Here is a 17,383-nt window from a genome sequence, read left to right as displayed (position 1 = left end):
AAAGAGTGACTGGAACCTAATCTTTTTTTTTTTTTTTTAATATTTATTTATTTGGTTGTGCTGGGTCTTATTTCTGGCAGGCGGGATCCTTAGTTGCAGCTCGTGGGCTCTTTAGTTGTGGCATGCAAACTCTTGGTTGTGGCATGCATGTGGGATCTAGTTCCCTGGCCAGGGATCGAACCTGGGCCCCCTGCATTGGGAGCACGGAGTCTTAACCACTGCACCACCAGGGAATTCCCTGGAACCTAATCTTTTGGAGAAGTGTTCCAGGTCTGCGATTACTGCCTGAAGTGAGTGGCTCTGTCTCATGAATCTTTACTGGAACTTACAAAGAGGAAGCTTTACTCTTTAAACATAAAACTTCCTTTCCCTTCTCTTCAGTCCTGAAACAAATGAGGTGGAGAGAAGTAGAAGTATATTTGGTGGGACTACAGCAGCCCCTACTAACAAGAGCATCTGCCAGAGGCTTGGGATGTTGAGAGATGCTTTTCAGGCTTGAGTTCCAAGTAGCTTCTCACTCTGAACCTTTGTGTTTGACAGAGCAAGGCTGTGCCAAGCCTGGGATATATCCAGTTAGATCAGAGAGAGAATTCCAGAAACAGGGACAATGGTAGGATCTGCTAAGCTAGCTAGTCTTGTTATATTGACCAAGCCTCTTAGCACAATCTCCCCTAGTGGAAAAGACGAATAACTATGGGCTATATGCAAAGAGAATTTGCTGAACTGCATTGCACTAATTAATGAACTAGAATCATCTTTAAGGATCTTAACTTGTGTAGCTCCATAAGGCTCTATCCTCTCTACCCTTCAACTTTTTAGTCAGTGGTTAAGATCAAGGTGAGGAAGGCTCTGCTCATCACATTTGTAGATATAGTAAAGTTGAGAGAGACAACAAATATTTGAAAGCAGGAAAAGTAGTAGGACATGTCTAAGAAATAATTTAATAGGAATAAATATATCATCATACACCAGAGTCAAAGAAACAATAGTAAAAGAATCAAATGTTGGAGATATGGTTTAGGAGCATCATGAAGGTTAGTGGATAATAAGCTTTTGGTGAGTTAGAATATGAAGTATCTATCTTGCATCTGAATAAAGAATGTGATCATTCCTCTCTCTCCTGAGATGGCCAAACAAAATAGTTCCCAGTTATGTCCTTTTAAAGGGATAATTAAAACTGGAACACAAATTTTAGGGAATAGAGATCAGAGTGGTGAATGGATTGAAAATCCTGTATGTGAGAAACAATTAGAGGAAACAGGGATGCTTATCCCAGAGAAGACAAATCTAGGATGAGTCAACAGCTGTTTTTAAACATCTGAAGAACTGTCATATAGGAAAGGGAATGGCCTAGTTCTCTGTGGGCCAACAGATGGAAATGAAGTACAATAATAGAACTGGTTAATTGTGAGGAAGAACTTTCCATTGGTCGGAGCTGTCCTAACATAAATGAATGGATCTGGAGACAGTGAGTTCCCCATCACTGGAGGTTCCCCATCAGATTGCATAGCTGACTTGAAAAGGATGCATAGAAGAGATTAAATCATTGAAGAGTTTGAAGGTTCATTTCAATACTGACATCACATGATTCTCGGAGCTTTACTTAGAAATGTCTTGGCTACTGTGAAGAGTTTAGAATTTATATATATTATTTTTTTTTAAACCAAAGTCTGCTCTCTACATGTCTTATGAAATTATAATGTCAAAGCACTAATATTCTCAGTCGTGTTACGTAGAGTGCATAAGTAACAAGGGTGTCAAAAGTTCAAGAAAACTACTTTCTTATTTTTTCCTCTTCTCTTTCTCATTTTCTTCCCTCACACTCTTCTATTTTCTAACTATACTTAACTCTTTGTAAATATTTTTTAAAATTCTCTTACAACAACTCTATTTAGTCCTCATGCTTGCTGGACATTAAAGCAGCCTTCATTTTATAAAATGGATGTATTTTTGGGAAAGTGTGTAAATTCATTTTATGTAAAGGGAATAATTGTAAGCTCCAATTTAAAGGAACTCTGCCATGAACCTCATCACCATAGTGAAAAATGTAGAGAATCTTTTAACCATTAAATAATAATGTTCTATTTTATGAATCTGATTTGAGCCTACTGTGTTTTGTTAAAGACAAGCATAAGTTTTATGGGCCAGCTCTTATCACAGAACTGGGTCAAAAAAAGCTAGCCAGGTGTTGCCATCAGAGGCTGAAAGGAAAAGCAAGCTGAGATGAATAGAAATTAAAATATGAGAAATCCTCGAATGGAAAGTTAAAATAAATCTACATTCTATACTATGATGTTAAGCCTGTTGGATTTATTAATTGATTGAAATTGCCCCTCCTTCACTCAGCTGATGTCGCCTGCATCAAGTAATAGCAGTGGGTCTCTCTCACCTTCCTCTTCTTCTGATTGTCTGCTGAGCCGCGGAGGGCCTGGCCGGAGCCACGTGGCAGCTTTACGGAGTCGTTTTGAATTGGAATATGCTCTAAATGCAAGGTCCTATGCTGCCTGGTCCCAAAGGTAAGTGGTAGTTGACAGTTACACAGTCAAGTCAGATTCCAGAATTTCATCAAGATAATCACCTGATTTGCTTAGTATCAACAGGGAACTTACCACCCCTGTGGCAAACTTTGAAAGGGGAGTTTTGAACCTATTTTTCCTCTAATATTTTGACCAAAAATTAGAAATTTTGTTGACTGTTAGTCTAGGTTCTCTAAGCTTCGGGTTAACTCTTGCTTAAGCAAGAATTGTCTAACTACAGCAAGAACTGTCTAGCTACAGCAACAAAAGGAATTTATTGAAAGTATTCTGGGAGTTTCTTATGGAATTTAAGGAAGAATTTCTTGTGTGGGAATCAAGAAGCAACTCTGAAGGTCTGAGCACCAAAAGTTCAGTGTTCTGAGAATTACCTTATGACCCAGCAATTCCACCCCTAGGTATATTTCCAAAAGAATTGAAAATAGATACTCAACAAATACCTGTACTCAAATGTTTATAGCAGCACTATTCACAATAGCCAAAAGGTGGGAAAAAAAAAATCCATCAACAGATGAATAGATAAAAAATGTGGTATCCATACAATAGAATATTATTCAGCCGTAAGAGGAATGACGTACTGATGCATGCTACAGCATGGTTGAACCCCGAAAACATGCTAAATGAAGGAAGCCAGAGACAAAATTCACATATTGTATGATCCTATTTATATGAATATCCAGAATAGGTGTACTAGTCAGTTTGGGTAGCTATAACAAAATACCATAGATTGGATGGTTTAAACAACAGAAGTTTCTCACCATGGAGGCTGGAATCTGACATCAAGGTGCCAGCATGGCTGGGTTCTAGTGGGACTTTCAAATTTTCCTGGTTTACAGATGGCCACCTTCTCACTGTACCCTCACATGGCAGAGAGAGCTCTGGAGTCCTTTTATCTTTTGATAAGGGCACGAATTCTGTCCGATCAAGGGCTTCATTCTTCTGACCTCATTTAACCTTAATCACAACCTTAAAGGCCCTATTTCCAATACAGTCACATACGGGGTTAGGGCCCCAACATATGAATTTGGAGGGAGGGGGGACACAATTCCGTCAATAGCAATAGGTAAACCCATAAAAACAAAAAAGTAGATTGGTGGCCCCAGGGTCTGGGTTGGGGAGGAGGAAATTGGGAGTAACTGCTTAATGGATATGGGATTTTATTTTGGGGGGATGAAAATATTTTGGAATTAGATAGAGGTGGTGGTTACAAAACATTGTGAGTATACTAAATGCCACTGAATTTTTCACTTTAAAACGATTGATTTTATATGATGTGAACTTTACCTCAAAGAAAAACAAAAGCCACAAAAAAAAGTTTAAGCAAAGGGGCAAGTCAGAAAAAGAGGAAAAAAGAGTTCAGCTTTCTTCCATAGCAAACTGTGCCATTTACACGCCCCAATCCCCAATACACAGTCTCCTGCAACCTACAACATTCCTTGAGCAAGTCGCATAGCTGAGTCCAACATCGATAGGGAAAGAAAATATACTCAGCCTCTAGTGGGAGGTCCTACAGAGTCATATGGCAAAGGACATAAATACAAAAAGCATAACGAAGTAGGAATAAGTACAGTTTGCCATGCGAGAAAATATGATTGGTCCCTTTGGATTATATGGCCACCTCTGGTCTAAACAAATGTGGTTGGAGTGAAGGTGGGGTCATATTTCATGTATGTAACCCTGGTCGCCAATGGCCTGATCTGGATGGAGGACAATAAAGGCAGGCACTGTGAGCTCCATGGATACCCTACAAAGTGCATACTGCAACTCCTGGAAAGTCAGAAAAGACTGGCTTAAAATCTCTGTCCTTCCACATGTGCTCCAGAGCATTTGTACATGAGCCATTACACATGCGCACTTATACACACACATGCACATATACACATTCACACATTCTGTCATCAGAGTCAACATTTTTATCCTGAAGGTGAGGAAAGATTATCTGGATTTAGCAAGGATCCTATACCATCTACAAATTGCTACTGTTGCCTTTTTAGCCATAGTTATTATATTCCTGGTCTGACAAAAGAGTTGCAGCTGCAGCTATGAAGAGATGAGAACCTGAATCATGAACTTTAATCTATGGAATGTCATGAAGTTAAGTATCAGCAGGCTTGATTGATAACAAGGCAAACTGAACACAATTCTTTATTGGACTCCAGTCTCTCACATAATTTCATAAGGGGCTCATAGGCCAAGATTAGATTAGGTTCAGTCACAACATCATCTTCAATTCCATCTGCTCTTCTTCTTCTTTACTTGTGGTTTTAAAATTAATTATCTGAAGAGACAGATTTTGGTATTTCCAAAGCATAGTCACCCAAGCTTTGTCCACTTGAGGCAGAGATTAAGAGGATGAGCTGTGGAGTCAGATCTGAGGTTCAGTCTTGGCTTTACCACTTAAGAGCTCAGTGACCTTGGGCAAGTTACCTACATCTTATATGTAATATACAGATAGTAATACTAGCTCTTAGGATTGTTACTGGGAGAGGCAGTATTGTCACAAGAGTGACTGAGTGAAAAATGCCAACAGACCCAAGCAAAGGGTGCAAGTTCCCATAATGTAGGTAAGTCACACAACTTATAATACATAGACAGCTACCCAGATGGGAGGCACAGCAGCACACCCAACTGGATGAGCTGGGGGTGGAGGGAACACAGCTGCTCTGGCCTTCAAGAACCCGGAAGAAGGTACACCACTACTCCTAAAACTGACCAAACAGGGTGGGAAAAAATCATCAGGTGTTTTGAGATGCTCCCTTTGATATTCTCACATGGTTTTTTATACCTCCCTGGCCCTTCGGGACAGTTATGGAACCCTGATAAGTACTTGTCTGTCTACTTGGTACAAATTTCTCTTAACAGCCTAGCACACCCTGAGTATTTGTTGTGAGGGTGCATTGAAGGTCAGTTTGTAGTTGTATCACTCCTCTAGTAAGGTCAATCTTTGGACTGCTTGAAATCAACTCCAGAAATAAGTAAAGCATTTAGCTAAGTTGTAAGATGCACCATGTCTGTTTTATTCATATCTGTAACCCTAGTAGCTAGCAGTGTAATTGGAATGAAGTCAATATGTAACAAATATTTGTTCTGAGGATAAAAAAATTGGATAAATTGGCTCAATAATTTGTAATTATTATTGTTTTGGAGCATAATCAGTCAATAAGCTTTAATTATTTTCTCTATTCTTTCCTTTTAAATAGCTATCACTATTGCATTTCTACTGCATGCCAGGCACTATTTTAGACACTTTGAATACTCATTTAAGTAAACCTTAGAAGTTAGGTATTCCAATTTTTATAGATAAGGAAACTGAGGCTCAGAAAGGGTAAGTAACTTTATTAAGTTTATTGAAGCAGAATTGGAGTCCTCACGCAGGACTCTCCTATGCTTTCTGAATTTCTCTGGCACAGGAGGTGTCACTTTTCAGAAGTTTGACATATTTTGCCAATACTTGTATTTGCTGGACTTCTTCCAATGTCTTCTGGAAGTTGGTCAGGGAAAGAATTCAATTACTCCTCCCAAGCCTGCCTTTTCAGCATGTGTATAGGAAAGAGCAAATAAGACCAGAGATCAATAGGTTCTTAAAGTCAAAGAATCCAAGGATCCAGCAGGGTTGTGAGTTTAACAACCTGGAATTCAGCCGGCTCTTTGGCTGCACATTAAGAATCACCTGGGGAACTTTTACAAGTACCAGTGTCCGGGACCAATTAAACCAAAATCCATGGGGATGGCATCCAGACTTCAGGAGCTTTTAAAGTTTTCCAGGTGAGCCCAATATATATCCAAGCATGAGAAGCATGCTCAAAGAGAATACTACAATCTAACCTTCCAGTCAATCTGATGCAACTGATGGGGTAAACAAAAGAGGACCGTGAGTGCCAAGGTGAAACAGCAGCTGTGACAAAAGGCGACCATTCTGAAGGCTGATTACCTGTGTGGTCTCTCCCAAAAGTCCTTGCAAGGTGCTAGCAACCTCTGATCTAAGAGGCTTTCTAACTAACTCATTACAATCACACACGGTGTAATTTTTAGCCCAGCATTATTTTTTCCTAAATAGCAACAAGATATGGCCTGTAGTCCTCACCCAAAATGTTCCCAATTTTGGGTCTTGGAGCCCTCAACAATGTCTTAAAAATAGTGCATTTATTTTTTCAATTTTGGGGTTATGAAAGTTACAGCCTGTAATTTTGTAATTCTTGATTTGGCGGGGGTTTTGGTTTCTATTTCCACATTTGTTTTTAATTATTATTTTCCTTTATAAAATAAATATCAAGGTGGGAAACTGTGTCAGATATCTTCTCCAAAGGTAATAGACATTTGTTAATTCCTGCTGCAACCCCAAACTGATGAAATCTGAGTTTGGGGAAGGCACTCCTGAAGTTCTGCCTCTTTTAAAATACTTTGTGTCTTTAGATATATTTGGAAAACTAAGCATGTGGCACTTGCTCCTCCCACAGGGTATGAAATCTCCCATCTTGTACATGGATTACATCATGTAAATTTAGAAATGACAAAGTGATACACAACCTTTCAGATGTGAAAACCAATTAGTGTTTATGTGGGGCTGGGCTCTGAGAATAGAACGCTATGACCTAGTTAGCTGTCCAGGAGAAGAGAGCAGAGATCCAGAGATTGGAACTGTGAAACAGATTGATTTGGAATTAATTTTTCACATTACAAAAGGGTCCATGAAAGGGTTCCTTTAAATAGAAAGCTTGCCTAGTGCACTTAGAATGCAATTCAACTTATAAAAGTTGAATATGTTATCAAATTTTAACTTACACATAGTTTTTCCAGAATGCAGCAACTGTGTAAGATGATAGCACCATGAAACCAATGCTCCTAGGAGGAATGAAAAAAGGAGCGGTGAGGGGCTTGTGTCCACTCGCTTCTGTGGAGCAGGATGGTTTATCCAGTTTCAGCTGTAGTGTGGTGTCTCTTCACCACCGAAGGGCAAATACTCCCCTTTTTAGTCTACTGCCTCTCCTCCATGCTTCTTCGTACTGAAACTTCCCTCAGGCCTCTTAAATATTCACTTTTCTTCCAATCCCTTCTTCATTCCCAATTTATTTCTCTTGCCAGCTCACCACAATCAGCAGTTTCAACCCATGGATCCAACTCTCTGTCTCTCTCTCGCTCTCTGTGTCACACATACACACACACACACACACACACACACACACACACACACACACATACAGTTAGCCCCCAGTCCATATGTCCAAACTTGGCTGCTCTGCTTTCTTTGTCAGGTCTTTAAATTCTCTCCCTCGAGTCCCAGCTTCCCCATGCCATAATCCACTTAACCCTCTACTGCCAGTGTAATCTTCCTTCTGTAGACCTCCAATTATATCACTACCCTACTTTAAAACTACCAATAATTCCACATTGCCTCTAAAATTAAGTGACGTTATGTCATCCAGAATCCAAAATGACCAGTGAAACACATTTCCAGTTTTACCCCACAGTGAACATCAGATGTTCCAGTGGTTCTAGACATTGATCCCATCACTTCTCTTCTCAAAAAATTCTCTAGCGTTTTGGGAACTGTAAGACATATTTTTTGATATTTTGGTATTTTTGGTATTTCCCAGTGACAAGGGAGGTGCCAGTGATATTTAGTGGGGGGGCAGAGTGTTGAATTTCCTACAATGTTTTGGACAATCCCACAAAATAAAGAATTATCCTGCACAGAATAGCAATAGCATCCCTGGTGACACACACTATAGACAAACTAGAAGTTCTACTATTTCCCATACACACCCCATGTTTAATTTACTGTCAACCTATTCCTATATCCTATTTTTTAACCTCAACAGTCCCGCCCAATCTTATCAAAATATTAATCAGCCTTCAGTAATATCTAGTCAGCTTGATCACTATGTCATGAAAGAGCCTTTTCTGGGACTAACTCCTCCTCAGTTATGCCTTACCAAAGGCCACGGTAGTTTGTGCCACTTTATACATTTGTGTTATTTTGTCTTTTATTATGATCATTTATTTTTAATTCCCCATTAGTTCATAAATACTTTAAGGGAAGAAATTTTCTTTTGTGTTTTTTTTTTCTGGTGCCTACAATATCTCATTTATAACTGAACTGTAAGTGGTGAATATTAAATATTTTTATCTATAATAAATTAGAGGAATCATTAGTTGGCCTAAGAATACCATGCTTTGTATTTCTGAAATTTGAGTAAAACTGTGGCGCTCAGAATTTTGACCCTCACTTTCCGGTCAAGTTCAAATTTTTTTTGTCCGAAAATAATGAACAACCAGTTAATTCAAACTTCTTTCCATCCCACCCCCTCACTATTAGGGCATTAAATATCTGCTTACTTCTTTGTAATAAAAAAAAAGAATAGAATTTTGATGCTGGAAACGTGTGAAAAAAGAAGGCACTGACACATTCATTCCCAGTGTGTTTTAAAAGGGGAGTTTGCTTTGAGTTGAGGTAGTTGAGAAAGGTTTCACTGAAGAGAGAGATGATGGAAATATAGTTCAGGTATAAAGAGAACAGGATGAACAAACATGAAATAACGACCATGAACTTTCTTTTCCTCCTTTTTAAAAAGAATAGTCATCCCTTTCTCAGTGATCTATAAAAGAAGTTCTTTCACATATCAAGGATCTACCTTTAGATAGGTCTGTTTTCAGTTTTTCTATTCTGTTCCATTGGGACATTTGTTTATCCCTGTGTCAGTTGTATACGATTTTAATTACAATAGCATTATTAAACTCTTGATTTCTGGTAGGGCACAGCCCATCTTGACTATTCTTGATTATTCTTGACTTTTTTTCTTCCATATAAATTTTATAATCAGCTTGCATTTTTTCACAAAAACATAAGATTTTGATTATAGGTATTTTAAACCTGTAGATCAATATGGGAAGATATGACATCTTTATGACATTGAGTCTCCCTTTCCATAAACATAGTATTTTTTGTATTTATTTAGATGTTCTTTAACATCTTTTAGTTAGGTTTTATAATCTTCTCTGCAAGGTTCTTATACCTTTTGTCATGTTGATTGTTACATTCATTGTGATTGCTGAAATAATTTGAATTCATTGCTACCATATTATTTTATTCTCTCTGGGTTTTTTTCTCACTCTGTCCTTTGCCTGTTTTCCTTTGGATTATTTGAATAGGCACTCTGGTTTTCTGTTCCTTAGTGGGTACCCTAGAAACTTTAACATATTAAACTTAATAAATTTTATATTAATATACTTGTCCTACTCCCAAATAAAAGAGATATTTTAGAGCATTTTAGTTTCATTCATTCCCTCCCAAATTATATAATTCTATCCATTATTTTATTTTATTATGATTTTTCTAATTCCACAACTTAGATATTATTTTAATGTTTTACACAGCTATGGTTTATTTAGACTTAAATAACGCAAGCTCAGTAGTTATGGTGCACAGGCTTAGTTGCTCTGCGGCATGTGGGATCTTCCCAGACCAGGGCTTGAACCCATGTCCCCTGCATTGACAGGTGGATTCTTAACCACTGCGCCACCAGGGAAGCCCTCTGTTCTCTATTTTATGGCCCCGTAATGGGAGATATGTAACCAAGTTTGGAAAAGCTATGGGATCTCTCATGAAGCTACATAAAAACAGAGGGATTTTAGAAGCTGCTGGGATGTTTGATGTCAGAAAAGGCTACCCAGGTAAAAGGCCAAAAAGAACAGCCTTCCTTCACAAGAGCATTAGTTCATGAACACATTTGTCCCCTTAGGTAACTCTCACCTGAGATTCTCTTATCTTACTATTGAACGGAAAAGGAGTTTTCCATTCTGAAAACACCTTTATTTTCCCTCTTTCTTGAGGTATATTTTAGTGGATATGGGATTTAAGGTGTTTAATTATTTTCCCCTGAAACTTTAAGGTGCTTTTCCACATCTTTTTTGTTGTTGCTGCTGTTAAAATATTATCTGTGAATCTAATTGTCATTTATTTTATTTTTAATCTGCCCTTTCTAATTGCTGTTAGAATTTCTCTTTGTTTTTGGTATTGTACAGTTTAACTATGTTGTATACAGGTATGGATTTATTTTTATTTATCTTGCTTTGAATTTATTAGATGTCCAGAATCTGAAGATTGATATCTTTCATAAATTCTGGAAAATTCTCAGTCACTACCTCTTCTAATATGTCTTTACCCCTTCTTCTCTCTTCTCTCTTTATGGACTTCTAATTAGATGTATTTTAGATCTTCTCACTCTATTTTCCACATTTCTCAATCTCTCTTTTTTTTAAAATTTTCCACCCTTTACTTTTTCTATGCTGCTTTCTGGTAATTTCTTCAAATCTATCCAGTACACTTGGTAGCTGGATCTAATACACTGCTCTCTTCATTGCATTTCTAATTCAATTCATTTCTAATATCTATTCCAATTCTAGAAATTGTATAGCTTTTGCAATTTGACTAGACTCTTTTGAAAATCTGTTTCTTCTACACACTTCTAAATTATTTCTTCTTTTCATACACATTTATTTTAGATTCTATTAATATATCTGAATATCTGCTATTTCTCTATCTGAAGTTTTTGGATATAATTATGTAGTTCATTGTTCCTGATAATTCTTGCTCCTTGTTTTAAAATGTATTTAGAAATTTTTGTTTCTATTGTAGCTCATATTCCTTGGAACTTTATCGCTGGCAATTTTTTGACCTTTATTTGGTGTATGTTACTTCACAGATGGTTTGCTTTTGCTCTTTCTGACTATCTGGGGACACTAACCCACCAAACCACTTAAAAACTTCAACTTGGAGTTTTCCATAAAACACATGTAGTGATATTTTTGTTTTAAAACTTGCATGTGAATGGGCTTGTGGATAGAACCTCTCAGGGAAAATATTTCATTTTTTCATTTTTCTCAGTTTATCTGGAGCCAAGGATGACATAGAGCAATTATCCTCTGTATCTTCCTATGTAGAATGGATGTTATTATTCCTGGCTCACCCAATCTTGGTGTTGTCCTTCAAAGATTTTAGCTTTATACAGGTGTTTATTAACTGACCTCCCACCTGGCGTGGGCCCATGCTATTTCTCCCATGTAGTCCAATAAAATTCAAGCTTTAGGCCCACAAGAATCAGTAGAATAGCTTCTTCATGGCACTTACATCTGCCTGGAAGTATAGTTTTAGCCAATCACTTACTTTTTTATTGGTATCTACACTAAATTGTAAACATCATGAGAGCATGAATGTCTCTCCTTTTTGATTCTGTGTCTCCAGTACTTAGAATAGGGTCTAATAGTTGCTAAATACATATTTGTGGAATGAATGAATGATCATGATAGGCCTCGCAACATGATTCCATTTAATCCTCACTTATGAAGTAGGCCTCCTGGTTTCCATTTTTCAGTTTGTTTTACAACTGAGACTCCAACGATTTAAGTAACTTTAATGAAACTGTATAGTGGAAAAATGGTAATTAATAGTTGAATCTGGGCCTATCTGGTGGTGTTTCCATTACACCATGCTGCCTCTGGAGACTATGCTTGGCCAACATGTTTGAACTGTCTTTAAGAAGCAGAAACTTCTAACCTCTGGTTTGGGCTTTGAGGATAATCAGCAGGGAGCTATCCAGAGTACTGAACTACCTGCCTCGAAAACTCTTCCAGCTTCAATGGAACGTAGCTCATTCTCAGTCTATGGCCAGTACAGCCTTTGATTGAAGGAAAAATTTCCCTTCTCACTCTGACTACCTCTGATACTAGCCACTTTACCTCAGCTTATGCCTGCTCATAACAGATCTTTATAATCAGCTGCCTGCACTGATACACACCTAACCTGAACAAAACAAATTCCATATCTGCTGCCTCATTCACGAGCAGACCATGGCCTAACCTTGTCCTCTCTCTCTTCTTTAATCATGTCTCTGGAAACCAGCCTGATTCCCTGGCCACATTTCTAGAAGCAGCAAAAACTAATCAGGACATATAAAAACATAAACGCCTTCCTTCTAAATATTTGGGGACCAGTTTTGAACATTACTTTAGTATGATTTCTTTATTGAATTAAGTACATCGTAAAACCAGACATCTTTTTCTCATTAAATGTACTCTCTACTATAGTAGTCAATTGAATTCACTGTATTAAAAACAAAAAAAGAATCTTTTAGCTTATATTTTTGTTCAACAAAATAAAACCTATCCAGTGATGAAGGTTTCATGAGTTTTTCAGTCCTGGAAATGAAGACAAACACTGCCCTTTAACTCATAAACACAATGAAAGCCCAGAATCTTTTAGCTGATTCTACATAGAAATAATTTTAAGATCTATAAATTTAAGAAAATAATAAAAAGCATCTTTGGCTTTCTGAACTCTTTTTTACTTGTTAAACATTGTTGATTTAAAATATCACATCTAGTGTTTACAAAAGAACTCAGTGTGTATCAGAGCATCACATTAATACCTAATCCTCAATTCAGCAATGTATTTTGAGCTTGTAGAGTGGTCTAACTCACTTAAGTTCTATGGGCCTTGTTCACATTGTTTGTATAGTGAAGAGAGTAAGACATTGCTTGCCTAATCAAGGGAGAAGAATTTTTTTCTCAGGACAGTTATCACCTCTGGGATGTATAATTTTTGTGACACTCACTTTCTGAAGGTCAGTAATCAAGCTCATTAAGGGTCTGTGCTGGAAAAATATAAAAGCCAAAGGAGAGCAGCTGGAATCTAAGCAAGTGGCGTGATGCCTGTCATTTGCCTTTTATCTCTTTCTTTTTAAGCTCAAATCTGTCCATAAATTTTTTCTAATTAACAAAAGCAGAAAATTTCTTAATGTCATGGGGTATGGGGTTGAGAGAGATAATACATAGCTACACATGTTGTGTGAGGGTGTGAAAGCACTTCTTATACCTCTTCATTATGTGCTTGAATGTCATCTACTAAGGAGGGAAAATTAAAGAAAGTGGAGGAAGTTAAAACTATTTCCATAAAGGTCAAAAATAAGCATATCCATCTATTTATATTTATACAAAACCTCTTCACCACAGCCCTAGGTACCATACCCAGAAAGCACTGTAGTGAAATAAGAAAACAATTCCCAGAGGCACACATACACACAAAAAGTAAAAGGAAGACAGAAGACTGTAAATTGATTGCTGGTGCTCTCTGCATCTCATGTTGCTGATATCCTACAAGTCATCAAAATTGGAAATAGTCTGTTCTGAAATGCAATAGGGCTCAATGTAAGAACTTCCTTCCAGCTAATGTGGACCTACAGCAGTTGTGTTAGTAGCTCTTTTCTAGTTGCCTTGCTCTCTAGCGCCACCTAGCAATCAGTTGACAAAGCACGGGTGAGGCCTTCAGCCCTCTGACTGCTGTACTGAGGAGACAGGCTTAGAGATTTCACTGAACAGAGGCATTCAGCCTTAAAGTTAGGAGCAGGTGAAAAATGTCAATTCTTTCCTTCAGTTCCTTGACTTTAAAACCACCCTTAGTTTGAAACAGCATTTCTCCATGAAAAATGTAAAAGAAAGAACATCAAACAAAATATTCTGTTCAAAAGAAGTGATGAAAAATAGGAAATTAATAAAAGTGAAGATATGAGAAGAGCCCTACATGTGTAAAATTGACACCTTTTTTATAAGCTTCAAGGACCTGATTTATTGTCAAGCAAAAAAGATTTGCATGAAAAGAGTGAGCAAGTGACATATGTAGGTTACTACATATGCACTCGAGAGAGGGAAAGATGCAGCTCTTACGGTGGCTGATGCTGTAATCTTGGGTTCTTTTCTATCCTTCAGCAGTGCTTGTTAGCAACCTAAAATGGGCTCCCTCATAACCCAAAGGGTGAGCCAGAGTGCATTTCCCTCTTCAAGCATTTTGTAATACTAATTAACTAATTCCCAGCCACAGGAAGGGAACCTGCAAAGATTCGCCCAAGGCAAACTGCTAAATAAATGGTGACAGATTTCTCAGTTTTCAATTAGGTGAAATGACATATTGGGACAACGACTAGCCTGACTTTCTAATGATAAGAGTTTTATGAGTTTTTCATTCCTGGAAACGAAGAGAAACTCTGGTCCTTTCTCCATTCATAACCAAAACGAGGGCCCAGACCCACTCTTGCCTTCATCAAAGCACATCAAAGCACCGCTTTTGGCGGTGATGGTTGTGCACGACTGATAGTAAAAGACCTGGTCCAAAAAAGCTGCTTTTGAGACTGCTGCTGCTCTACTGAAATGTCTGACAGGACACAGCACGGGGACCAAAGAGAACAACTGGCCTAATTAAATCTGTACAGGCAGCCCTGTGCACTGTTCAGCAGCCCTGACTCCAGCTCGGGCCCCGCCCTGCTCCCTCCTGACTCCAGTGTTTGTGCTTCGAATCTCTTGCTAGCATGGCAACTGTTGCCATGTTTGCAGTAATAAGAAGTGGGTGATGCTGGTGTCTCTGTAATGCTTCAGATACAAGAGCAGAGATTTCTAAATAGATTTCTGAAGAAGCTCTTACAATGGCACTGCACAGTTTAGCAGGTTTAATTCCTCATAGATTTTTTTTCTTCTTTTCACCTTTACCACCTTCCAGGTAGACTGAATCTAACCCTCATACAATGCAAAAACTGCAGCATCCTTCTTTTGCATGCCAGTATTTGAAACAGGAAATTTCTCATTAGAGAAGACATTTCACAAATCATTGTTTCTTATTATCTCCTTGAAAACCATGAGATTGAGTTTTTCTTAGTATTTAGGTAAGCAGTTAAGACAGCCTGAAAAAATCATGGACCCAGGGAAAAAAAGGTATTAACCAAAGTGGAATGAAAAACGTCTATCATTAATATTTTTTATATTGTCTGAGCATTTTCTATTAATGAGCAGGTGTTTTAAAGGCCTCAATTGCAAAAAGAATACCAAGAATGCACTAATGGAATATGTTTATTACCTTTTTTAATCCTTTTCCAAAGAGACAGCAAAAAAAAAAAAAATTAAATCCTCTATATTTGGCATTAATCAGGGACCTATTTGCCAACCAGTGTTAATGGCCCCCCTGCATGTCACTGGATGCCAATACAGCCTAGGACCTAGGAGAGAGATGTCAGAGATGAAGCCATGTGCACTGATGACAATGTTAACCTGGTCAAAAAAGCAAGAGAAGGCACATTGCGTGTTTTGATCACTTACTATGTTCCAGACACTATTACACATTTTCTTGTATGCCAGTCAGATCATTGACTTATCACAACTCTTCTACAAGTTAGGAGTTATTTATCAGTATTCTACAAATGAGAAAACTGGAGCACAGAAAGGATAAATAACCTTCCCAAGGCTTTGTAACTAGTAAACAGCAGGGCCAAGATTGAGCGTAGATCAGCCTGACTCCAAAGCTTATAATCTTTTCACTACTTGCCAAGCTGCTGCAGTGTGAGACAGAGGGCTGCCCTCATACTAATCAACCCTGTGGCTTGGGCAAGTCCCTTCCCGCCCTGGGTTTCAGTGACTATTCTGAGGCATGTGAACTGGACCTTGCTACTCAAGGTGTGGCCCACAGACCACCAGCTTCAGCATCACCTAGGCACTTGTTAGAAATTAAGACTCCTAGGGGCCACACAGGCCTACTGAATCATAATCTGCATTTTCAAGATTTTAACACGTGACTTGTGAATGTACATTAAAATTTAAGAAGCACAGGACTTGCCAATCTCTGTGGACACTTCTAGCTCTAGTATATTTAGAATGTTGTCCCCATTGTCTCTATATTTCTAGATCCTACCCCTTCTTCAAGGTTGCATCACCTCTCCCTACAAGCATTCCTAATTCCATCCTTACACTTGATGGAAAGAGTTTTCTCTCTTCTAAGAAAGGTTTCATTTACCTTACCTCACTTTCTACTTAGTATCATGTCTATGTTGTGTAAGTTCCTTGAGGGGGATACCCAACCATGTGAAATAATTTTATACTTGCAATACCAACTGGCATAGTCCATTACACTAAAGAAAATATGTTGAAAGAAATGTTGAATGAATCATTATCTGAATTTTGTTACAGATATCATATAGTGCTCCAGTTGCAAGATCGCCGTATTATCCATTATCCATATGTCAAGGCAATCACATTCCAACTTGCAAACAGCACACACAAGAGCAGTTTTCAAACTTCCTCACCCCACCTCCACCTTCTTAGCACACAGATACATGGAAGAGTCAATGAAGGCCAAGCTCAGCTCCAAAATCTCTTCTTCTTGGAAGTCTCCCTGGATACCTTCAATTGGCTAGATACACATCATGTTTGTTGCCATCTTATCCCGTGCATATCCCATCAGAATCAGAAACCATATTATAATAATTATAATTATTTCAGTTGTCCCCCTACACACAGACACACATAGTAAGTGGTAGGTACATGTATCTTAAATGAATGAATGAATGGCTCAATCAATGCAAACCTTTTGACTGACTCTAAAGTCTACTTTTTGTTCCACATTAGGGTCCATTGAAACTAAGAACATGGAGAAGCACAGTTCTGTGGTGAGATTTAAGCACTTGTTTTAGCCACACTGGCAATCCCTAACAATACAGCACTTTAATTTAGTGTCACATGAGCTAGTCATCCAGGCACATGAGCCCTGATGCGTAGGAACTTGAGTGCCTTTTAGATACCTCAAGGTTGAAAATCGAAGCACTGTTTGTTTTCTTTCCTGTCTCAGTAAGTCAATCATCCATTTTACATAGTGCCTGCATCATACCAGGAGTTTTCTAGGAATTGGAGAAGTCAAAAAGGGTACATAGTAAAATTTTTCCTCCCTTTAAGTAGCCTAGTATGGAATATGGACCCCAAATGTATTTATAATACAATGTGATTATACAGTATAAGACTCTTGGGTCAGGTAAACACAG

At 38.1% G+C, this 17,383-nt stretch overlaps 1 protein-coding gene across 1 annotated transcript in view; it reads left to right on the top strand.

The window, feature by feature from the left end:
* The window catches only part of TNNI3K (TNNI3 interacting kinase), a gene marked incomplete at both ends in the record, with an annotated part of 280,506 nt that overhangs the window by 223,159 nt on the left and 39,964 nt on the right, over positions 1-17,383 (top strand). The window contains one exon of the mRNA XM_082669170.1: positions 2,347-2,516. Coding sequence (XP_082525296.1) covers positions 2,347-2,516 — 170 coding nt within the window. The remainder of the gene's footprint in view (positions 1-2,346; positions 2,517-17,383) is intronic.

This window comes from Grampus griseus (genome assembly GCF_964374135.1).
Source record: "Grampus griseus genome assembly, chromosome: 1".
In the NCBI taxonomy this organism is placed as follows: Eukaryota; Metazoa; Chordata; class Mammalia; order Artiodactyla; family Delphinidae; genus Grampus; species Grampus griseus.
Note: the sequence above shows the minus strand (reverse complement) of the source record. Positions and strands in the feature narration are given on the sequence as shown.